This window comes from Pecten maximus, chromosome 7 (assembly GCF_902652985.1).
Source record: "Pecten maximus chromosome 7, xPecMax1.1, whole genome shotgun sequence".
Lineage (NCBI taxonomy): Eukaryota > Metazoa > Mollusca > Bivalvia > Pectinida > Pectinidae > Pecten > Pecten maximus.
In genome coordinates, this window is record NC_047021.1 from 3,847,176 (window position 1) to 3,871,552 (window position 24,377).

Genomic DNA, 24,377 nt, shown 5'->3' on the forward strand with positions numbered 1-24,377 from the left:
TGTGTCATGTAGAATATAAACTTACCAAAGACATTATATTGTCAGACACCTACGTCATGTAGAATATAAACTTACCAAAGACATTATATTGTCAGACACCTACGTCATGTAGAATATAAACTTACCAAAGACATTATATTGTCAGACACCTGTGTCATGTAGAACATAAACTTACCAAAGACATTATATTGTCAGACACCCACGTCATGTAGAACATAAACTTACCAAAGACATTATATATTGTCAGACACCTGCGTCATGTGGAATATAAACTTACCAAAGTCATTATATTGTCAGCCGCCTGCGTCACGTTGCTGCTCTGTAGGAATGGTGGAGCATTGCCCAAAACAGTGTCTGGACGTACCCTCTTACTACCGTCAATAAGAGAAGCAGGTGATGGAGAGTCTGTCCTGGAACTAGAGAAGTAAGGCAGCTATAGGTCAAGGTCACATCACAACGGATTTAACATTGATCAAAATGAAATTTTACAAGCAGATAAGCTTGTAAATATAAAATTCACCAATTTTACAGCTGATGTGATTCCTACCTGCTGATTCGTGTATGGAAGGAACTGAGGAATGCCTTAGCTATACCCGAGGTCTGGTCCTTTGTCAAGCTCTTCTGAATACGTAAAATTTAAACGTTATTTCCATTGATTTAAATCCAATGTATATGATTATTTGATATTAAATTGTAAAATACTACATCTCAACAGACTTGATTATCTTTTGATCATAAAACTAAACATTTACCGAAAAATACAGGAAATACTTGATTTGAATAGTGTAAGTACACTGATGTGGTACTCCTCCCATCCCTGTCTCTAACTGTTGTGTGACCTTGTGTGACCTTGTGTGATACTACTTGTACAGTGATGTGGTACTCCTCCCATCCCCGTCTCTAACTGTTGTGTGACCTTGTGTGACCTTGTGTGATACTACTAGTACAGTGATGTGGTACTCCTCCCATCCCTGTCTCTAACTGTTGTGTGACCTTGTGTGACCTTGGTGTGATACTACTAGTACAGTGATGTGTTACTCCTCCCATCCCATCTCTAACTGTTGTGTGACCTTGTGTGACCTTGTGTGATACTACTAGTACAGTGATGTGTTACTCCTCCCATCCGTGTCTCTAACTGTTGTGTGACCTTGTATGACCTTGCGTGATACTACTAGTAAAGTGATGTGGTACTCCTCCCATCCCCGTCTCTAACTGTTGTGTGACCTTGTGTGATACTACTAGTACAGTGATGTGGTACTCCTCCCATCCCTGTCTCTAACCTTGTGTGACCTTGTGTGATACTACTAGTACAGTGATGTGGTACTCACTCCTCCAGCCCCTGTCTCTAACTGTTGTGTGACCTTGTGTGACCTTGTGTGACCTGGTGTGATACTACTAGTACAGTGATGTGGTACTCACTCCTCCAGCCCCTGTCTCTAACTGTTGTGTGGCCTTGTGTGATACTATTAGTACAGTGATGTGGTACTCCTCCCATCCCTGTCTCTAACCTTGTGTGACCTTGTGTGATACTACTAGTACAGTGATGTGGTACTCACTCCTCCAGCCCCTGTCTCTAACTGTTGTGTGACCTTGTGTGACCTTGTGTGACCTGGTGTGATACTACTAGTACAGTGATGTGGTACTCACTCCTCCAGCCCCTGTCTCTAACTGTTGTGTGACCTTGTGTGACCTGGTGTGATACTATTAGTACAGTGATGTGGTACTCCTCCCATCCCTGTCTCTAACTGTTGTGTGACCTTGTGTGATACTATTAGTACAGTGATGTGGTACTCACTCCTCCAGCCCCTGTCTCTAACTGTTGTGTGACCTTGTGTGACCTTGTGTGACCTTGTGTGACCTTGTGTGATACTACTAGTACAGTGATGTGGTACTCACTCCTCCAGCCCCTGTCTCTAACTGCTGTGTGGCCTTGTGTATCACACTTTTTGAGAAACGGCGAGTTTGGTTGTTTAGCTGCATCCACTGTAGGTGGCGCCTCAGCGTGTCCCACATATCGTCGCCAACATTTCCTCTGCGCTGCCTATCCTGGGCAGTACGGGTGCCTATTTTGACAGAGTTGAGTGTGGAGTATGTCAGACGAGCCTGTATCACACCATCCCCAGTCTGACACAACATATAAACAAGACTTATATTATGTTGATGATACCCATTCTGATCACATATATTTGTACTAACACATGGTAATAAAATCCCTATATATAAAGACTCTCACACATGTTTCCATTTCATAGGGAAATTAAATAACATAAAATATGAAAAAGCTAACTTTTTGAAGATAATGTCACAACATAATTAGAAGTAAAGGGCAACTGTAAAGGGAAGTAACCCCAGACATTCCCTATCTAACTGTCTTACCTTATCATACTACCCCCTGTAAAGGGAAGTAACCCCAGACATTCCCTACCTTACCTTATCATACTGTCCCCTGTAAAGGGAAGTAACCCCAGACATTCCATATCTAACTGTCTTACCTTATCATACTGTCCCCTGTAAAGGGAAGCAACCCCAGACATTCTTTATCTAACTGTCTTACCTTATCATACTGCCCCCTGTAAAGGGAAGTAACCCAGACATTCCCTATGTTCTTTTCTTACCTTATCATACTGCCCCCTGTAAAGGGAAGCAACCCCAGACATTCTTTATCTAACTGTCTTACCTTATCATACTGTCCCCTGTAAAGGGAAGTAACCCCAGACATTCTTTATCTAACTGTCTTACCTTATCATACTGCCCCCTGTAAAGGGAAGTAACCCCAGACATTCTTTATCTAACTGTCTTACCTTATCATACTGTCCCCTGTAAAGGGAAGTAACCCCAGACAGTCCCTATCTAACTGTCTTACCTTATCATACTGTCCCCTGTAAAGGGAAGTAACCCCAGACATTCTTTATCTAACTGTCTTACCTTATCATACTGCCCCCTGAAAGTGTCCGCCACTGTAAAGGGAAGTAACCTCAGACATTCCCTATCTACCTGTCTCCTCATGCTGGAGTAGGTCGTCCCTGGAAATAAACAAATTTATTTCTGTTACTATGGTGACTGAAAAGAAGACATCACTCTGATCAGATACCATACCTACAACCCTAGTCTTGTTAGTCACCCAAGTCATATACAACTTCTCTTTCGTTACATCCAATATTTAACACAATAAGACCCCCCACCCCATCCCTAGTAGGAAAAAAGGATTTGAATGGGAGAGGGCTTATTCGTCCTTTATTCAGTAGACATTCAACTATTAGTAGTTTTCTATTTGTTTCTGTAACATTTACACAATCATACCAGTCAGTAATGATGTGCAAAATTTCATTTGTTTAGAGGTAATAGTAAATATATAGGATGGAATAGAACAAATGAAATCTAATCAACACATCTGAGTAATAGTACACAGGCCTCTCAATTGATGTGTGTATATAGTTTGATGAAGTTATTGTCTCCCTTATGATAAGGTCCAGGTGGGGATATAGTATTCTGTTTGTACATGCATGGGTACGTATATTTATACATGAACCTTCTGTCAGCACTCTCAGACTAGGTATTTTATTTCATATATCAATTTAGATCAAGCTTCATATATTTGTATGTGAATACCTCAAAGTAGTTTGTGTTTAACGGTGGCAAGGTCAAGGAAAAGGTCACTGATACTATTTACAGAAAACATTGTCAGCACTCAAATCACTTAATTTTCAAACAAATTTTTACCAAGCTTCATATATAATGTATTGGTCAACTATAGAAGATACCTGGAGCGAGTTGGCCTCAGGGTATATTTCAGGATATTTCGGCCATAGAAATATTTAAACTGAAAACTCCTCTATAGCAGAAGGCACTACTCGACCACTGGATTGAGATGTGTAGGAAGGTATGTAGAAGTATTCAAATGGGTTTTGGAGTTATGCTTGGAAAATGCTTACCGGGGTATATCAGTGATTTTAACTACAGTTTTCATGGTACCCTCTTTGAAAGAAATATTCAAACTGGAATCCCCATTGACAGTAAATTGAGATTACCTTAGTATTAAACTCTTCCTATAGGTAAATACTTTACAGACAGTTGTACAGATTACCTTAGTATAAAACTCTGTAAACAACTGATCAGATTACCTGCTAAGAACTCGGCCATTAGCCCTGGAACTTCTGCGCTTGCGATGTCATTGCTGATCATCTCAAATAACTGAAACATTTAAATGATGATTTTCTATTTCAGAAACTGATTTTTTTCACTAATTTGAGAAAATTTGAAAACTTCATATACAATAAACACTAACATTGTAAGATAATTTGATACAAATTTTGGCCATCAAGACATATCCTCTTTTTAATTAGATCATTGAAGTACCCCTAAATATTTACATGTCTGTGCGGATATCTACGAGTTTACCCTCAATATTTACATGTCACTGTGGTTATCTACGAGTTTATCCTCAATATTTACATGTCACTGCGGTTATCTACGAGTTTATCCTCAATATTTACATGTCACTGCGGTTATCTACGAGTTTATCCTCAATATTTACATGTCACTGCGGTTATCTACGAGTTTATCCTCAATATTTACATCTCACTGTGGTTATCTTTGAGTTTACCCTCAATATTTACATGTCACTGTGGTTATCTACGAGTTTACCCTCAATATTTACATGTCTGTGTGGTTATCTACGAGTTTACCCTCAATATTTACATGTCTGTGTGGTTATCTACGAGTTTACCCTCAATATTTACATGTCACTGTGGTTATCTACGAGTTTACCCTCAATATTTACATCTCACTGTGGTTATCTACGAGTTTATCCTCAATATTTACATGTCACTGTGGTTATCTACGAGTTTACCCTCAATATTTACATCTCACTGTGGTTATCTATGAGTTTACCCTCAATATTTACATCTCACTGCGGTTATCTACGAGTTTACCCTCAATATTTACATCTCACTACGGTTATCTACGAGTTTACCCTCAATATTTACATCTCACTACGGTTATCTACGAGTTTACCCTCAATATTTACATCTCACTGTGGTTATCTACGAGTTTATCCTCAATATTTACATCTCACTGTGGTTATCTACGAGTTTACCCTCAATATTTACATGTCACTGCGGTTATCTACGAGTTTACCCTCAATATTTACATGTCACTGCGGTTATCTACGAGTTTACCCTCAATATTTACATGTCACTGCGGTTATCTACGAGTTTACCCTCAATATTTACATGTCACTGTGGTTATCTACGAGTTTACCCTCAATATTTACATCTCACTGTGGTTATCTACGAGTTTACCCTCAATATTTACATCTCACTGCGGTTATCTACGAGTTTACCCTCAATATTTACATGTCACTGCGGTTATCTACGAGTTTACCCTCAATATTTACATGTCACTGCGGTTATCTACGAGTTTACCCTCAATATTTACATGTCACTGTGGTTATCTACGAGTTTACCCTCAATATTTACATCTCACTGTGGTTATCTACGAGTTTACCCTCAATATTTACATGTCACTGCGGTTATCTACGAGTTTACCCTCAATATTTACATGTAACTGTGGTTATCTACGAGTTTATCCTCAATATTTACATGTCACTGCGGTTATCTACGAGTTTACCCTCAATATTAACACGTCACTGTGGTTATCTACGAGTTTACCCTCAATATTTACATCTCACTACGGTTATCTACGAGTTTACCCTCAATATTTACATCTCACTGTGGTTATCTACGAGTTTACCCTCAATATTTACATCTCACTGTGGTTATCTACGAGTTTACCCTCAATATTTACATCTCACTGTGGTTATCTACGAGTTTACCCTCAATATTTACATCTCACCGCGGTTATCTACGAGTTTACCCTCAATATTTACATCTCACCGCGGTTATCTACGAGTTTACCCTCAATATTTACATGTCACTGCGGTTATCTACGAGTTTACCCTCAATATTTACATCTCACTGTGGTTATCTACGCGTTTACCCTCAATATTTACATCTCACTGCGGTTATCTACGAGTTTACCCTCAATATTTACATGTCACTGTGGTTATCTACGAGTTTACCCTCAATATTTACATGTCACTACGGTTATCTACGAGTTTACCCTCAATATTTACATGTCACTGCGGTTATCTACGAGTTTACCCTCAATATTTACATGTCACTGTGGTTATCTACGAGTTTACCCTCAATATTTACATCTCACTGTGGTTATCTACGAGTTTACCCTCAATATTTACATCTCACTGTGGTTATCTACGAGTTTATCCTCAATATTTACATGTCACTGTGGTTATCTACGAGTTTACCCTCAATAGCTCAGTAAAGATAAAAGCCATACCCGTTTGATGAGCCAAAAGTCCCTGGTACGAAGCAATACATAGTGGAGAAGAGCAGCCCTTGCTGCTGGCATCACAGTCTGGGTAAATATGTCTATCAGGATGTCAGTGTTGACCACCACCTTCCAAACATCCCCTCGGCTATACTCAAACAGGTACAGGTCTGTTTTAGAAGAAAATAGAAATTTTATACAACATACCATGGTAACAAAGGACTTACGGTGATAATGAATTAGATACATATATATCTTTATACAGGATAACAATAATAATTGTCCATGTGGTGCTGGGATTTTTATTCTAGTCATAATATCTAGATGTACATAGAAGTTCAATAGTGATATTATAAATCAAATGCTTGAATGTAAATGGTTTAATTAAATTATGTAAAGAAATTAATCATTTCAGTATTATTCTGACAAAGAAATTGGTGTCATAGTGTCAGAAGGTCCTATGTGGCAGTTAAGACCCATTTTGCCTTTTTTCCACAATCTGAAATAGACTTAGCATGTGTAAAAAGGTCATATCTATAGCCTATGTATAGATATATCCTCAATATACCAAGGTCATATCTGTAGCCTTACTATGTATAGATATTTCCACAATTTACCAAGGTCATATCTGTAGCCTTATTATGTATAGATATCCTCAATTTACCAAGGTCATATCTGTAGCCTGACTATGTATACAGATATCCTCAATTTACCAAGGTCATATCTGTAGCCTGACTATGTATAGAGATATCCTCAATTTACCAAGGTCATATCTGTAGCCTGACTATGTATAGAGATATCCTCAATTTACCAAGGTCATATCTGTAGCCTGACTATGTATAGAGATATCCTCAATTTACCAAGGTCATATCTGTAGCCTGACTATGTATAGAGATATCCTCAATTTACCAAGGCCATATCTATAGCCTATGTATACAGATATCCTGAATTTACCAAGGTCATATCTGTAGCCTATGCATACAGATATCCTCAATTTACCAAGGTCATATCTATAGCCTGACTATGTACATTTTTGTATAGATATTTCCTCAGTTTACCAAGGTCATATCAAGGTCATATCTATAGCCTATGTATAGAGATATCCTCAATTTACCAAGGACATATCTGTAGCCTGACTATGTATACAGAGATATCCTCAATTTACCAAGGTCATATTTGTCAGTGTGGTGTTGCTGTTTAGAACCAGAAGGGAGTATGTGTTACAGTCGGCGGCCATTTTGAAAAATGCATCATCGTAAAAAAAAGTTGGTATGCACAACTAAATATTGTACTGGTTATACACGCCATGTTTTGTTGAAATTGGAACAGTACTTTAGTAGGATTTGTCCAGACAAGCCTCAACCAATCAGAAGTTGGCTGCCATTTTGAAAAATGCATCATCATAAAAAAAGTCAAGATACAGGTGGGTGGGCAGACGGACAGACAGACATGCTGATTCCAGTATACCACCCCTAACTTTGCTACGGGGGTATAATTAAAGAAATAACAAACTTCAACTGTTAAAATCCAAGACGACTGGCCATTAGTCTTAAAATTCAAGAAGGGACCTAAAAGAACATACGTATGAAATAAATTTGAGAAAGGCATGTAAAAATTCACTTGACAAACGAAAGTTCAACTGATAAAATACAAAATGTCCATTTGTTGGCCAATTTGTGTTCTGGCCTGTCTCAAAACTGACTAGAGCTGTCACCGAGGGGGTGACAAGTATACCCCCCGCTTTTCCATGATTGGTTTGGATACTTTGTGAAGCTGCCTATTTTTTACATAAAGGGGCATAACTCTGTAAAAAGTTTTTTTCTGAAGAAGCCGTTACTGGAGACACAACTTCATGCCATCCTACAACTCTGTATAAAGTTTCAAGAAAATCCATCAAAAACTAAGTGAATGCATAGCTGGACAAAATTATGACACTTTTTGTATGAAAAAGGGCTAAATCGCAAAATCACTACAGAGGACACAAGTTCATATGGTCTTCTAACTATATACCAAATTTGAGTGAAATCCATAAAGAAACTAGAACTGTCACCAGGATGGCTGACTAATACCCCCGCAATCTGCACAAGTCAATGGTAAATTGGAACTCTTAATTACAGGCTAACTAAGATAACCCAGTAATATAGTGACCAGTTGCCATAGCAACCATAATTTTGTGGAAAAGAAAGCGAGATGCACATCTACACATGGTCCTCTATATTTGTGTGAAGTTTCATTGAAATCAGCCCTTCGGTTTAGGAGGAGTTGTCCAGACAAACTTAAAGTTATGGTTCTTATCAGAAAACCTGTTTATAGTGACCAATTGCCATAGCAACCATAATTATGAGAAAAAGAAAGTGGCATGCACATCTACACATGGTCCTTTATATTTGTGTGAAGTTTCATTGGAATCGGCCCTTCGGTTTAGGAGGAGTTGTCCGGACAAACTTAAAGTTATGGTTCTTATCGGAAAACCAGTTTATAGTGACCAGTTGCCTTAGCAACCATAATTTTGAGAAAAAAAAAAATGGCATGCACATCTACACATGATCATTAATATGTGTTTGAAGTTTCATTGGAATCGGCCCATCAGTTTAGGAGGAGTTGTCCGGACAAAATGTGTCTACAGACAGACAGACGGACGGACGGACGGACAACCTGATTCCAGTATACCCCCCTAACTTCGGTGCGGGGATATAATGAGCGAATGCATAGCTGGACAAATTTTGTGACGAACGGACGGACAAGGTGATTCCAGTATATCCCCCCCTAACTTTGTTGCGGGGGGTATAAAAACTATGGGCCAAGCAGATACTACAAATAAAATTGGAGAATGATTCATGAAGAAAAAACAAATCTTTAAAATATTGACACCTGACAACTAAGGAGCAAAAGGAAGACTCTTTTGATAATTATCAGTAAAAAGGCATTTTTATGATGCATGACTTTTGTGAAATCTAGGAAAGTATGAGGGTGAGAACCAATCACACAATAACATAAAACAACTCTTCTACAGACTTACAAGTATAAAAAATATATGTTGATAGCTTGACGTGTAATTCAGTTTTTATTGATTTACTCATAATTTTGTAACATTAATTAATCACAGCATTTACGACCTGATTATATGACATCGAAATATCAACCTTCATGATGAAGTTTTCAGTCATCAATAGTCAGTAATGAAATTTCTGTATAAACTACAACACTTAATGATATAAATCCTCACACATCTGCTGGGATATCTGAACACTTGTGCCATAATATCACGAAAAATTTTAATAATGTATAGAACCACGAGGTAGACTTCAGTCAGTATTTGTACCTGTAGGGGAGTCCTTCTGGATGCCATGGAGACAGGTATTGGACAGGTGACAGAGCTGTTCTGTTGTCCTCGACAGGACTGACACAGGAAGCTCCTCTTCCGAGTTCTGTGGAAAAACAGGCGATGGAGTGCTGCCCTCTGGTGTCACAGGCATCTGGTTCACAACCGATTTTAATCTTAATGACTTGTCTGAGAAATAAAATAATGTATGCCATGTATTATGAATTATTATGAAGACCATACTTCTATAAATATAATACATAATAAAGTAGTATTAAAATTAGGTCTGTAAATTAAATGTCAGCTCTTATTAAAACTTCACCAGAAGAAAGATGTTACAGATATATTAATTAACAAGGCATCGCAAATGATACAAACCCCTCGCGAGCTAACACATGAACTCTGACGCAAAAAGGGGGGTGGGGTTATTGCAGGACATTGAAATAACATCAGTTGTCATTTGCACTGAACTGCAATAGACATGGATGGGCTTATTATCAGGCATGGGCTCATTGCCAGATAAATATGGTATATATTGTTATGCATTCAACAGTATCTGGTTAAGCATCACACTAGCAACTTCATTTCCTGATAGTTATTATAATTAGGGTCAGGATCCATTCAAAAATGAAGTCGCAACAACGCTGACAAAGATTTTCTATAAATAGTAACGGTGACCTTGACCTTAACCTTGGCGCCCTGAAACACGAACTTGTTTGAGGTATTGCCATGCTTGACCCATATATGAAGTTTGGTCAGGATCCGTTCAAAAATGAAGTCGCATTACAGCGCTGACAAAGATTTTCTATAAATAGTAACAATGACCTTGACCTTAACCTTGGCGCCCTGAAACACGAACTTGTTTGAGGTATTGCCATGCTTGACCCATATATGAAGTTTGGTCAGGATCCGTTCAAAAATGAAGTCGCATTACAGCGCTGACAAAGATTTTCTATAAATAGTAACGGTGACATTGGCCTTGACATTGGCGCCCTAAAACACGAACTCGTTCGAGGTATTCCCATGCTGGACCCATATATGAAGTTTGGTCAGGATCCGTTCAGAAATGAAGTTGTAAGAGTGCTGACAAAGATTTTCTATAAATAGTAACGGTGACCTTGACCTTGACCTTGGCTACCCTGAAACACAAACTCGTTCGAGGTATTCCCATGCTGGACCCATATATGGAGTTTGGTCAGAATCCGTTCAAAAATGAAGTCCCAAGAGCACTGACAAAAAGTGAACATACGTACGTACGAACGGAACGCTATATCCCCTCTCCGACTTTCGTCGCGAGGGGATAACAAGCTGACCTATACTTTTTAGCAGGTAATATGCACATGTAATCGATTCATAAGACAAATGAGAAAGATTTAACATGATTGCAAATATCTCATGGAAGGAGTACAAAAATTAAATTCTACACATGGTCGGCATGGGAGAAAATGTGTCTTATAACACGGCATTGTTTTAATTCAATCACTCCTTTCAGTGACCCCTGTCTAACAAATTTGGAAGTCCTTTCTCTTTTTTGGCTAGATATTGTACTAGAATAGCAATTATAAACCTTTCTGAAACTGATCCTGGAAAAATTAACACCACCAGTCCTGAAATTTGAAGTTGAAAAAGAAAGCACACCTGCATTTCTGAGTACAGTGGAGTAGAAATTCACTGCTAGTTAGTGTAACTTACTGTAGAGTAGAAATTCACTGTTAGTTAGTGTAACTTACTGTGGAGTAGAAATTCACCGCTAGTTAGTGTAACTTACTGTAGAGTAGAAATTCACCGCTAGTTAGTGTAACTTACTGTGGAGTAGAAATTCACCGCTAGTTAGTGTAACTTACTGTGGAATAGAAATTCACTGCTAGTTAGTGTAACTTACTGTGGAGTAGAAATTCACTGCTAGTTAGTGTAACTTACTGTGGAGTAGAAATTCACTGCTAGTTAGTGTAACTTACTGTAGAGTAGAAATTCACTGCTAGTTAGTGTAACTTACTGTAGAGTAGAAATTCACTGCTAGTTAGTGTAACTTACTGTGGAGTAGAAATTCACTGCTAGTTAGTGTAACTTACTGTGGAGTAGAAATTCACTGCTAGTTAGTGTAACTTACTGTGGAGTAGAAATTCACCGCTAGTTAGTGTAACTTACTGTAGAGTAGAAATTCACTGCTAGTTAGTGTAAGTTACTGTAGAGTAGAAATTCACCGCTAGTTAGTGTAACTTACTGTGGAATAGAAATTCACTGCTAGTTAGTGTAACTTACTGTGGAGTAGAAATTCACTGCTAGTTAGTGTAACTTACTGTGGAGTAGAAATTCACCGCTAGTTAGTATAACTTACTGTAGAGTAGAAATTCACTGCTAGTTAGTGTAACTTACTGTAGAGTAGAAATTCACTGTTAGTTAGTGTAAGTTACTGTAGAGTAGAAATTCACTGCTAGTTAGTGTAACTTACTGTGGAATAGAAATTCACTGTTAGTTAGTGTAACTTACTGTAGAGTAGAAATTCACTGCTACCTAGTTTAACCTACCGTGAAGTAGAATGTGGTGACAGGGCTCAAACTCCAGTCCTACATTCAATAGGTGTGTAAAATGTCCGGGTAGTATGACCATCAGGTAATCACCTAAAACATACATTGGAACATGAATAGATAATGTTGTCACATTCCGGTCCTACATTCAACAGGTGTGTAAAATATCTATGTAGTTAATTTTTAGATGATGTGGAAAGAAAATTCTCAACCTTTCAAATGATATTGTAACTGAATAATTCCAGGCAGAGTAAGGTTTTAAGCAGTATTAGTATGGATTAAAATGAAAAATGTTCTTGTCTATGATATGATAGTATTTTCAGGACTTATGGTATTATGGGTTGCGAATTGTTTTTGTATGTATGACGTATGACCTCATGATGTATGATTTATCACTGTATGACATATGACAGGACTTACTTATGACTGTATGACGTACGACAGGACTAACTTATGACTGTATGACAGGACTTACTTATGACTGTATGACATATGACTGGACTTACTTATGACTGTATGACGTATGACAGAACTTAACTATGACTGTATGACGTATGACAGGACTTACTTATGACTGTATGACAGGACTTATTTATGACTATGACAGGACTTACTTATGACTGTATGACGTATGACAGGACGACAGGACTTACTTACGACTGTATGACGTATGACAGGACTTACTTATGACTGTATGACAGGACTTACTTATGACTGTATGAAAGGACTTACTTACGACTGTATGACAGGACTTACTTACGACTGTATGACAGGACTTACTTATGACTGTATGAAAGGACTTACTTACGACTGTATGACAGGACTTACTTACGACTGTATGACGTATGACAGGACTTATTTATAACTGTATGACGTATGACTATATGACGTATGGCAGGACTTACTTACGACTGTATGACGTATGACAGGACTTACTTACGACTGTATGATGTATGACAGGACTTACTTATGACTGTACGACAGGACTTACTACTGTATGACAGGACTTACTTATGACTGTATGACGTATGACAGGACTTACTTATGACTGTATGACGTATGACAGGACTTACTTATGACTATATGACAGGACTTATTTATGACTATGACGTATGACAGGACTTACTTATGACTGTATGACATATGACAGGACTTACTTAAGACTGTACGACGTACGACAGGACTTACTTATGACTGTACGACAGGACTTACTACTGTATGACAGGACTTACTTATGACTGTATGACGTATGACAGGACTTACTTATGACTGTATGACGTATGACAGGACTTACTTATGACTATATGACAGGACTTATTTATGACTATGACTATATGACAGGACTTACTTATGACTGTATGACATATGACAGGACTTACTTAAGACTGTACGACGTACGACAGAACTTACATATGACTATTTGACGTATGAAGTGACTTACTTATGACTATGACGTATGACAGGACTTACTTATGGCTGTATGACGTATGACAGGACTTTCGTATGACTGTATGACATGACTATTTGGCTATATGATGTATGACATAACTTATTTATGACTGTATGATGTATGACATGACTATTTGGCTATATGACGTGTGGCAGGACTTACTTATGACTATGACGTATGAAGTGACTTACCTATGACTATATGACGTATAATGTGACTTACTTATGACTGTATGACGTATGACATGACTTACTTATGACTATATGACGTATGACTGTATGACGTATGACATGATTTACTTATGACTATATGACGTATGACTGTATGACGTATGACATGAGTTACGTATGACTATACTTACTATGCCAGGAGAAGTGAAGTCTGTGTTTAGCTGAGAAGGGGATCCCAGATACTCTGCCATTAAGGACCTTCGCTGGAAAAAAAGTTTTATAATTACAAATTAATGTTCATTCTTTAATTTAGTTTTCAGGCCATTATTACCTGATATAAGACATTTTAACAATGGCACAATACTGTATATGTTAACTATGCTTCTAATTCATCTTCCTTGAAATGAAAAATATTCTTTGCTTTATCAGAACTGGATGCTCCACATAAGGCCAGAGTGGTATTGTATGCATAGGGAAAGATGTATCTTACCAAAATTTACCACACCCTATACTTACCGTGGTGGACCACGCCCTATACTTACCGTGGTGGACCACACCCTATACTTACCGTGGTGGACACACCCTATACTTACCGTGGTGGACCACGCCCTATACTTACCGTGGTGGACCACACCCTATACTTACCGTGGTGGACCACACCCTATACTTACCGTGGTGGACCACACCCTATACTTACCGTGGTGGACCACGCCCTATACTTACCGTGGTGGACACACCCTATACTTACCGTGGTGGACCACACCCTATACTTACCGTGGTGGACCACGCCCTATACTTACCGTGGTGGACACACCCTATACTTACCGTGGTGGACACACCCTATACTTACCGTGGTGGACCACGCCCTATACTTACCGTGGTGGACACACCCTATACTTACAGTGGTGGACACACCCTATACTTACCGTGGTGGACCACACTCTTTACTTACCGCGCTGGACCACGCGGACCACGCGGTGGAACACGCCCTATACTTACAGTGGTGGACACACCCTATACTTACCGCGCTGGACCACGCTGACCACGCGGTGGAACACGCCCTATACTTACAGTGGTGGACCACGCCCTATACTTACAGTGGTGGACACACCCTATACTTACCGTGGTGGACCACGCCCTATACTTACCGTGGTGGACCATGCCCTATACTTACCGTGGTGGACCATGCCCTATACTTACCGTGGTGGACCACACCCTATACTTACAGTGGTGGACCACGCGGACCACGCGGTGGACCACACCCTATACTTACCGTGGTGGACCACACCCTATACTTACAGTGGTGGACCACGCGGACCACGCGGTGGACCACACCCTATACTTACCGTGGTGGACACACCCTATACTTACCGTGGTGGACCACGCCCTATACTTACCGTGGTGGACCACACCCTATACTTACAGTGGTGGACCACGCGAACCACGCGGTGGACCACACCCTATACTTACCGTGGTGGACACACCCTATACTTACCGTGGTGGACCACGCCCTATACTTACAGTGGTGGACACACCCTATACTTACCGTGGTGGACCACACCCTATACTTACAGTGGTGGACACACCCTATACTTACCGTGGTGGACACACCCTATACTTACCGTGGTGGACCACACCCTATACTTACAGTGGTGGACACACCCTATACTTACCGTGGTGGACCACACCCTATACTTACAGTGGTGGACACACCCTATACGTACCTTGGTGGACCACACCCTATACTTACAGTGGTGGACACACCCTATACTTACTGTGGTGGACCACACCCTATACTTACCGTGGTGGACCATGCCCTATACTTACAGTGGTGGACCACACCCTATACTTACCGTGGTGGACCACGCCCTATACTTACCGTGGTGGACCACGCCCTATACTTACAGTGGTGGACCATGCGGACCACGCGGTGGACCACACCCTATACTTACTGTGGTGGACCACACCCTATACTTACTGTGGTGGACCACACCTTTTACTTACCGTGGTGGACCATGCCCTATACTTACAGTGGTGGACCACACCCTATACTTACCGTGGTGGACCACACCTTTTACTTACCGTGGTGGACACACTCTATACTTACCGTGGTGGACCATACCCTATACTTACCGTGGTGGACCACACCTTTTACTTACCGTGGTGGACCATACAGATATAATAGGAAATCTCCATAACATCCTCCTCATTTTCAGAAGACAATGACAGATTCAGGGATGATGGGCTAGTCTGGGTATAGAAATTGTCCACATCAATTAAATCTCACTAACTAGCCGTTCAGAGGAATATTTATTAATACAGGCCAGACTGATAAACAGTAATGATCAATACAGGAAATAGGTAAATGTTTACCATACTATCACATGTCAGCAAACATCAATGTTGTCCTTAATACTCAATACAAACTAAAACCTTCCAAGGAAGAAAATGTTATGTAGAATCATAACTATTATAGGTTTTACTTGATAAAGTTATTCATTGTGTTTTTCTTGATAAAGTTCTTTGATGTGTTTTGCTTGATGTAGATTTAGAAATTAAAATCCCATTCAAATGAACATATTATCATCTATGTACAAGATTACATACAAAGAGTAGAAGAATTTACTGTTACGTGAGCTGGTGATTTCCTTGACCGCCGACTGGACGACCTTCTCCGCTCACCATTGTAGGGCGTTTCCGTGAGGTGTTGGTAACAGACACAGAAGGTTCCATTAGTCTGGGTCAGGACCACCATGTTCAGGAACAAGTCTATCAAAACATACAGGGATAATCATGTTATCAGGTCAATTAGTTATAATTAAAATGTTGATGATATATATACAATAATAATTCAAACAAATAATGGACAATAAATGATTTCCCTATAATTCAGATAAAATCTAACATCAACATCTGGAAATACAATCTCAACACATGACAATGGTTTAAGTGATAGAAAAATATTTATATTTGAAAATGTTGATCATTTGTTTTTAAAATACAGTTATTTATGTCACTGACTGCGAAGAATTGTGAAGATTGTATATTTAAAATAAACGGTGATCCTTGAGTGAATCTCTAAATAAACTGTGATCATTCACTGAATCTCTAAAGTATAGCATTAAAAGATTTAAAGGAAAACTCACTTCACACTTAAAAGTCAATGTGACGATGTTACAACATATATATATATCATGTAGTGGGAAGGAGTAATGAAAATACACTGCCGAGCTTTGAACTACTGACCTCTCAGTCTGAAGGCAAACATCCTACTACTAGACTAAAGGGATAATTCTTCTAGTCTGAGCTGGTAAGGTGAAAAATACCCAGACTGTAAGGTGATCTATACTCCAACTTATACATATACATACCTGGGATTCCATGGTGGACCGGGTAGGGAGCATAGTGTTGTCTACAACAAACCAATATATTATATTTATGATCAGTGTCTAAGAGATGGTATTTAAAATAAACAATTTTTGAGGCAATACATTGCACAGCGAAACACAATGATCTTATACTTCAAGTTCAATTCAAGTTCAATTATTTATCATTTATATAATTATCAGAGAGTCAAACACCTTACAACATATAAAATACTCACATGTCATAAATTGATAGCAACATCAACACATGTGTTTTATGTGTAGCTATAGTTTTAGTGAAGTACTGATTGTACATATTCAGTCCCTAAATATCAGAACACATTAACTTACACTGTAGGAGAATTAATGCCAGCAAATTCACTAAAATCTAAATCATAGCTTATAGAGACCTTTTAAAGTGTAAAACAAATGAGACTGATTGATTGGTTTATAGAATTAAAAAAAATATTGGACAAAGACCAACAATTTTAGCCAACATTACTAACCTGAATGATAGTTTGAACAATTTTCAAAGCTAAAGATGAGTTTTTTTTCGCTTTTAAAACAATGTTTTATGGGGGTTCTGCCCCCACACCCCTGTGGCTATAAAATATGAATGAAGGAAGTGGAAACAAAATGGCTTTGTGTTTAAGTAGCTTTCATAGCTACCGACCCCAGGTCAACTGACATGCGCAGTACCTATTAATCTTGGGAATTTCCAGGGACCTGCTAAAGGTTTATACTACCCAAATTTTCAAACTTGTGACAGGTCATCAGGAAATCAGAACAGAAGGTAATGCTACACCTGGGCATATTTACACAGTATCTCTCACCGCAGGCTAATCGTGAAGGACTAATTAATAAAGGATCCAGAAGGTAGCATTAACTTTTAAGGTTTGAAGCAATTTTTGACTACAGCAGTACTACCAGTAGACTTACTTTGGTGAGGCCCGCAGTTGAGGGAACGGGAAATGGATGGGGACATCCAGCTGGAACATTGATAATCAAACTAGTAGTATAATAATGTAATATAACATTGATAATCACACTAGTAGTATAATAATGTAATATAACATTGATAATCACACTAGTAGTGTAATAATGTAATATAACATTGATAATCACACTAATAGTGTAATAATGTAATATAACATTGATATTCACACTAGTAGTATAATAATGTAATATAACATTGATATTCACACTAGTGGTATGATAATGTAATATAACATTGATATTCACACTAGTAGTACAATAATGTAATATAACATTGATAATCACACTAGTAGTATAATAATGTAATATAACATTGATATTCACACTAGTAGTACAATAATGTAATACAACATTGATAATCACACTAGTAGTATAATCATATAACATTGACATTCACACTAGTAGTACGATAATGTAATATAACATTGACATTCACACTAGTAGTACGATAATGTAATATAACATTGATATTCACACTAGTAGTACCATAATGTAATATAACATTGATAATCACACTAGTAGTGTAATAATGTAATATAACATCGATATTCACACTAGTAGTATAATAATCTAATATAACATTGATAATCCCACTAGTAGTATGATAATGTAATATAACATTGCTTATCACACTAGAAGTACAATAATGTAATATCTACATGATGTCAAAACATTACTTAGTATATAAGGCTGGCGTGGCATGACAGGTTTTCATGAGTAAAACAAGATTACACCTGGGTCCAGTTGTTCAAAAGATTATTAGCCTAATCACAATTTAACAACAATTTTAAAATCCTGATAAATTAATTATTGTTACAACTAACTTTAAAAGAAATGTGAAATTTAATAACACCCTTCAGACTCTTCCTACCCACATATTTTAAGGAATACACACATATGTGTTATGAAGTAAAGAGAAATGGTATTTTCAGTTATCTACTGATTAAGCTAATCAAGGTATGAACAACTCGGCCCCATGTTTTCAGGGGTAAAACAAGTTTACAACAGGTTTTCAGGGGTAAAACAAGTTTACAACAGGTTTTTAGGGGTAAAACAAGTTAACAACAGGTTTTTAGGGGTAAAACAATATTACAACAGGTTTTCAGGGGTAAAACAAGTTTACAACAGGTTTTCAGAGGTAAAACAAGATTAAAACAGGTTTTCAGGGGTCAAACAAGTTTACAACAGGTTTTCAGGGGTAAAACAAGTTTACAACAGGTTTTTAGGGGTAAAACAAGTTTACAACAGGTTTTTAGGGGTAAAACAATATTCACACATTAAACTTCTTTTCTGATTTTTTTTTGTTTAATTTTTTAAATTATGATGAAGACAGCTAATATTTCTTCCACATATGATCATTAGCCTGTCACAGATCAACATATAGCAACACATTAGCCTAACATAAAGGACTAAAACTATAGAACCATAATCATAATTTGAATATCTCTTGCCAAACACTTATTTCTGTACCACATTGTCATGCTGTGCCTTGTCGTAGAACTGTACACTGGTGATGTACGGCTGTATTTGTTGGTTGTCTCCCGTACCATAGCGGTGGTAGTGGACATAATACAACCTCTGCTGGATTGCGTCCCATTGACACCAGTAGAATTTCTTTGTCATCTGTTCTGTTGATGGCTGGTCGCTCATCACCTGACACATTTAATGATAAGATTAATAAATTCCTAGTAATTACCAATAAAATCAATAATGATTATTAGTGCATACCAAGTGTACATTACATGGCAGATTATCTATTTGGACAAACAAAGATTGCTGACGTAATGCCATACAACTTTACAGTATGAATGTTATCAATGACAGCTTGCTTCAATACTCCATAGCTTTAATACTCCACTTTTACATGCTTATTAAGTCCCAAGTGTTTACGTACCACACCCTTGTCACCCACTCGGCCCAATGGTATTCGGTATAAACCGATGGCTGAAATACAGAAAATACACATAATGTATTAAAAATCATAACTATGATGATGTACAGGGCTTTCCTTTCGTTTAACCTTTGACTTTTAACATTTTCAGAAGTCAAATTACAAATCTGGAGTGTTGACATGTCATGCATTAGCCTAATCTTAGGGAGTAAAAAGACAATCTCAAAGGTCTACTGAAAAGCAATGTATATACTGCACTGATTGCAGAATATCCAAAAAAATATTTCCTTTCCATTTTCCTTGAGACAAGCATATGACACTCCTTGTTGAACAGTAAATATCTTACACTCTCTGTGGAGCATATGATGGTCATGTGACCATTTGAGGAGCATGACCATCATGTGACAATCTTTGTTGAACAGATAATATCTTACATTCTCTGAGGAACATGACCATCATGTGACACTCTTTGTTGAACAGATAATATCTTACATTCTCTGGGGAACATGACCATCACATCATGTGACACTCTTTGTTGAACAGATAATATCTTACATTCTCTGGGGAACATGACCATCATGTGACACTCTTTGTTGAACAGATATATAATATCTTACATTCTCTGGGGAACATGACCATCATGTGACACTCTTTGTTGAACAGATAATATCTTACATTCTCTGAGGAACATGATGATCATGTGACACTCTTTGTTGAACAGTAAATATCTTACATTCTCTGAGGAACATGACCATCATGTGACACTCTTTGTTGAACAGTAAATATCTTACATTCTCTGTGGAGCATGACGATCATGTGACACTCCTTGTCTGAAACTTGACTGCTATACAGGAACTGCACCTTGAGGAAGTTTGAGCGCTCTAAGTTGAGGGAGAACACACGAGTGTTTGATACCTGGATCTCGGCGATGAAGGCCGTATACACATCTAAATCATAGACATAAATACAGTATAGATTTACTGGATCTCAGCGATGAAGGCCGTATACACATCTAAATCATAGACATAAATACAGTGTAGATTTACTGGATCTCGGCGATGAAGGCCGTATACACATATAAATCATAGACATAAATACAGTATAGATTTACTGGATCTCGGCAATGAAGGCCGTATACACATCTAAATCATAGACATAAATACAGTATAGATTTACTGGATCTCAGCGATGAAGGCCGTATACACAGTATAGATTATTTTTTGTTCACATCAAGATATCATCAATATACAATGTGTCTACATTTAATACATTTTCTATTTTCTTGAATGAACTCGAAAGTTGTAGATTCATCAGTGAAACATGTTTTCATGAAAATTCTCTATTGCATTATAGATTTCTTCAGACAAAATATTGACAAAACCCTTCATTACTACTGAACCATTTCCCTCATTAGGCCCTACCTCTCAGCCCCTTAGGGGGGCAGCGCAACTATTTGTACAATTTTTAGTCCCTAGCACCTAGGGATGCTACCAGTTAAATATGAGTGAAATCCGTTGCTCAGTTCCAGAGAGAAAGCTGTTTATAGCAATATAGCCGTTTTTTCCCTTTTTGGACATATATTGTTGACATATGGACATAAGGACAGACAACTGATGCCAATGTATGACATAAGCTCACCTTTGGACAGGGTGAGTAAATAACTGACCATGCTAGTCACTTTTCTTTGAAAAGAATGCAAGACTATTTATTTTCATTAAATGTATTTTGGATAAAATTGTATCAAATGTATACTGTTCTGTCTAGCTTACTACATGTACATTATTAAGTTCATACAACTTTACCTTTTTTCTTTGCAGAATTTGAGTCCTTTCGAAAAACTGTAAAAGCTGCAATGAATAAATATGACATTGTGATGGTAAAAAGTGGTTGAATACATTGTGGTTGTTAAAAATAGATATGAAATCTCTTATATGGTGAAAACGTCATAAATCTCTGGATCCTTTGTTGAATTATTAAAAGTAAAGTTTATAACCAGTACTGGAACATTTATGATCCTGCACACTAAGTCTATAAATTTATCCAATTGTAACTACACTTCCGATTCCCAAGAATTTCTGACTTTATTACATTTTTTTTTACAGTAAGTTCTTGTTCAACCCAAAGTTCATCAATTCATGAATAATGGTGCTGAAACAATATGGTAGATTTTAACTACACACTTTATTCCAAGGTAATTGCCACCCTTATTTAAAGTCGTAGGATCTACAATATTCACGCCAAATACATATGTCCAGTGTTCAGGGAAATGACTGAAGGTGAACACATGAATTTTAAAACACCTTACATTGCTTGTTTTCATTGTCATTATATTAATAAGGGAGATATTGAAGACTGTTTTCTGTCGACTCATTGATATCTACCAATAATAATTACCTACCAATTTTCAACATACAAAAAAAACCCATTTTACATGTAATATTCACAATGGAAGAAAGTTTCATACATTTTTTCTTTACACTTTATATTAGTTACCCAGTATATCGATTAAAACAGAATTTTTTTCTGTTTGGAAATAACAGAATAACATAGATCATACATGTATGTGTTTAGATAAAAATCCTGTATCTGTCGGTTCTTACCCAGGAGTGACCTGGTCTGATTGATGGAACAGGAGACAATATTGGCACGCTGGGAGTAAGTCCAGATCAACTACAATGAAACAAAACCTAAAGATGGACATTTTATTGGAGAATCAGAAGAGACTGACAACAGCAGGTCATGAAAATTATAGAAGATTTAAGAGGAATAAATCAATTATTACAATTTCTATAAAGTGTTAAATGGTCCAACTTTCAATGATAAATGATTGATAAAAGTAGAAATCTTCTTTTTTTTTTTTGATGCATCGAACCTTCACAATTCATTGTGATATAAAGACAAGATAAGGTGACAACACTTGTGAACAGGAAGAAGTAAAAATCCTCATTCACCATACAGAATTAATCTGCTATCTAGAGGTGGCACCTTTAATTAGATAAATGTATAAAATTAATGTGACCACATTTGATATGGTAATGTGACCACATTTGATATGGTAATGTGACCACATTTGATATGGTAATATATAAAGGTAATGTGACCATATTTTATATGGTAATGTATAAAGGTAATGTGACCATATTTAATCCTCTCACCTGATGCTTCTGTGTGGCTGGGTCATACAAACCGACATGGGAAACTATGCTTCCCTGTCAATGTAAAGAATAAACACACAAATTATACCATATACCAGTAAACAAATAAAGGTAAACCCTTATATCATAAACAATCAAACTTATTCATTTAATATCTCAATATTTAAATAAACATATTCAGGGTGACACAGTTTTGAGTCTTTAATTCAATTTCCCATTGGATTTCAATTTGTTGTGTATACATCTCCGACAAGGGAGTAAATTATAATATGGTATATGAAAACAAGATTACACATATTTCACTACTACAATATATTTAAACATACACTTAAAGTTATATACTTTATGCCATTACCACTATCCAAAATCAGTTTTAGATTCTCTTATAATTTTTTAAACAAAAATGACTAATCAATTGCAGCATTTACAACTTTTAGTTTCTATTTTTACTTTCAGACATTAAGTGGTCATTTTTAGGATGCTGTATATTCTTTTTGATTTTTTGGTGTTAAATATTTCTTTACCATGGCTGTGATTTTATGCATTTCTATCAGCAAACAGTAATGGCAGTGTAGCATCTTTAAATAACATAAACTAAAACATGGATCTTGTATACAGACCTTACTGTATTCTGTAGCATCATCCCACGTAAACAGTATCACTCCATCCTTTTCCTGATTCAAAAGTCGAGGAATCTCTGAAAATGGTGAAACACTCATATTCTACATATTCAATGTACATCTGTATTGTTTAACATTACTCCACTTCACACTGTAATTTTTTATTTCTGTAGTGTTGGATTTGAAGCAATTTGGGTCTCACAAACTAATATTTGGTAAGGAGTAGGATAACTTCATATGTAATATCATGTATGAGCTAATTAGTAAGTTTTCTTTTGTTGTAAAAATAGCTCTAAAGGTCAGTATGTACGCATACAGAATAAAATAAATCTTCCTGTTTCTTGAATCTTCTTCCTTGGGATTTTACAACGCCATCATATATAGATTATGTTATGCGCTAGGGGCATATGACGGGAACGGTTAATTCAAAATGATCTTTATATATGATTTTGTGCAGGTAGAAGATAAAAGATAAGCTGCTGTGTCGCGTTAGTGTATGAGGGCTTCAAGTGCTACAAACGGGCTATGTACT

At 37.3% G+C, this 24,377-nt stretch overlaps 1 protein-coding gene across 3 annotated transcripts in view; it reads right to left on the bottom strand.

Moving 5' to 3' along the window:
- LOC117331371 (protein pigeon-like) overlaps positions 1–24,377 on the bottom strand; it is a 42,476-nt gene that overhangs the window by 17,485 nt on the left and 614 nt on the right. For 2 of the 3 annotated variants that reach the window (XM_033890063.1, XM_033890064.1), the window contains exons 2-21: positions 23,846–23,922; positions 23,226–23,279; positions 22,671–22,740; positions 21,873–21,917; positions 20,862–21,017; positions 20,074–20,123; positions 19,650–19,832; positions 18,123–18,172; positions 17,190–17,230; positions 16,445–16,587; positions 15,978–16,068; positions 14,010–14,081; positions 12,199–12,291; positions 9,671–9,859; positions 6,358–6,518; positions 4,122–4,191; positions 2,926–3,023; positions 1,897–2,124; positions 548–621; positions 278–416 (exon numbers count right to left, since the gene is read on the bottom strand). In XM_033890063.1, the coding sequence (XP_033745954.1) occupies positions 278–416; positions 548–621; positions 1,897–2,124; positions 2,926–3,023; positions 4,122–4,191; positions 6,358–6,518; positions 9,671–9,859; positions 12,199–12,291; positions 14,010–14,081; positions 15,978–16,068; positions 16,445–16,587; positions 17,190–17,230; positions 18,123–18,172; positions 19,650–19,832; positions 20,074–20,123; positions 20,862–21,017; positions 21,873–21,917; positions 22,671–22,740; positions 23,226–23,279; positions 23,846–23,922 (2,084 nt within the window). The remainder of the gene's footprint in view (positions 1–277; positions 417–547; positions 622–1,896; positions 2,125–2,925; positions 3,024–4,121; positions 4,192–6,357; positions 6,519–9,670; positions 9,860–12,198; positions 12,292–14,009; positions 14,082–15,977; positions 16,069–16,444; positions 16,588–17,189; positions 17,231–18,122; positions 18,173–19,649; positions 19,833–20,073; positions 20,124–20,861; positions 21,018–21,872; positions 21,918–22,670; positions 22,741–23,225; positions 23,280–23,845; positions 23,923–24,377) is intronic. The other variant, XM_033890065.1, reaches the window with a different exon arrangement.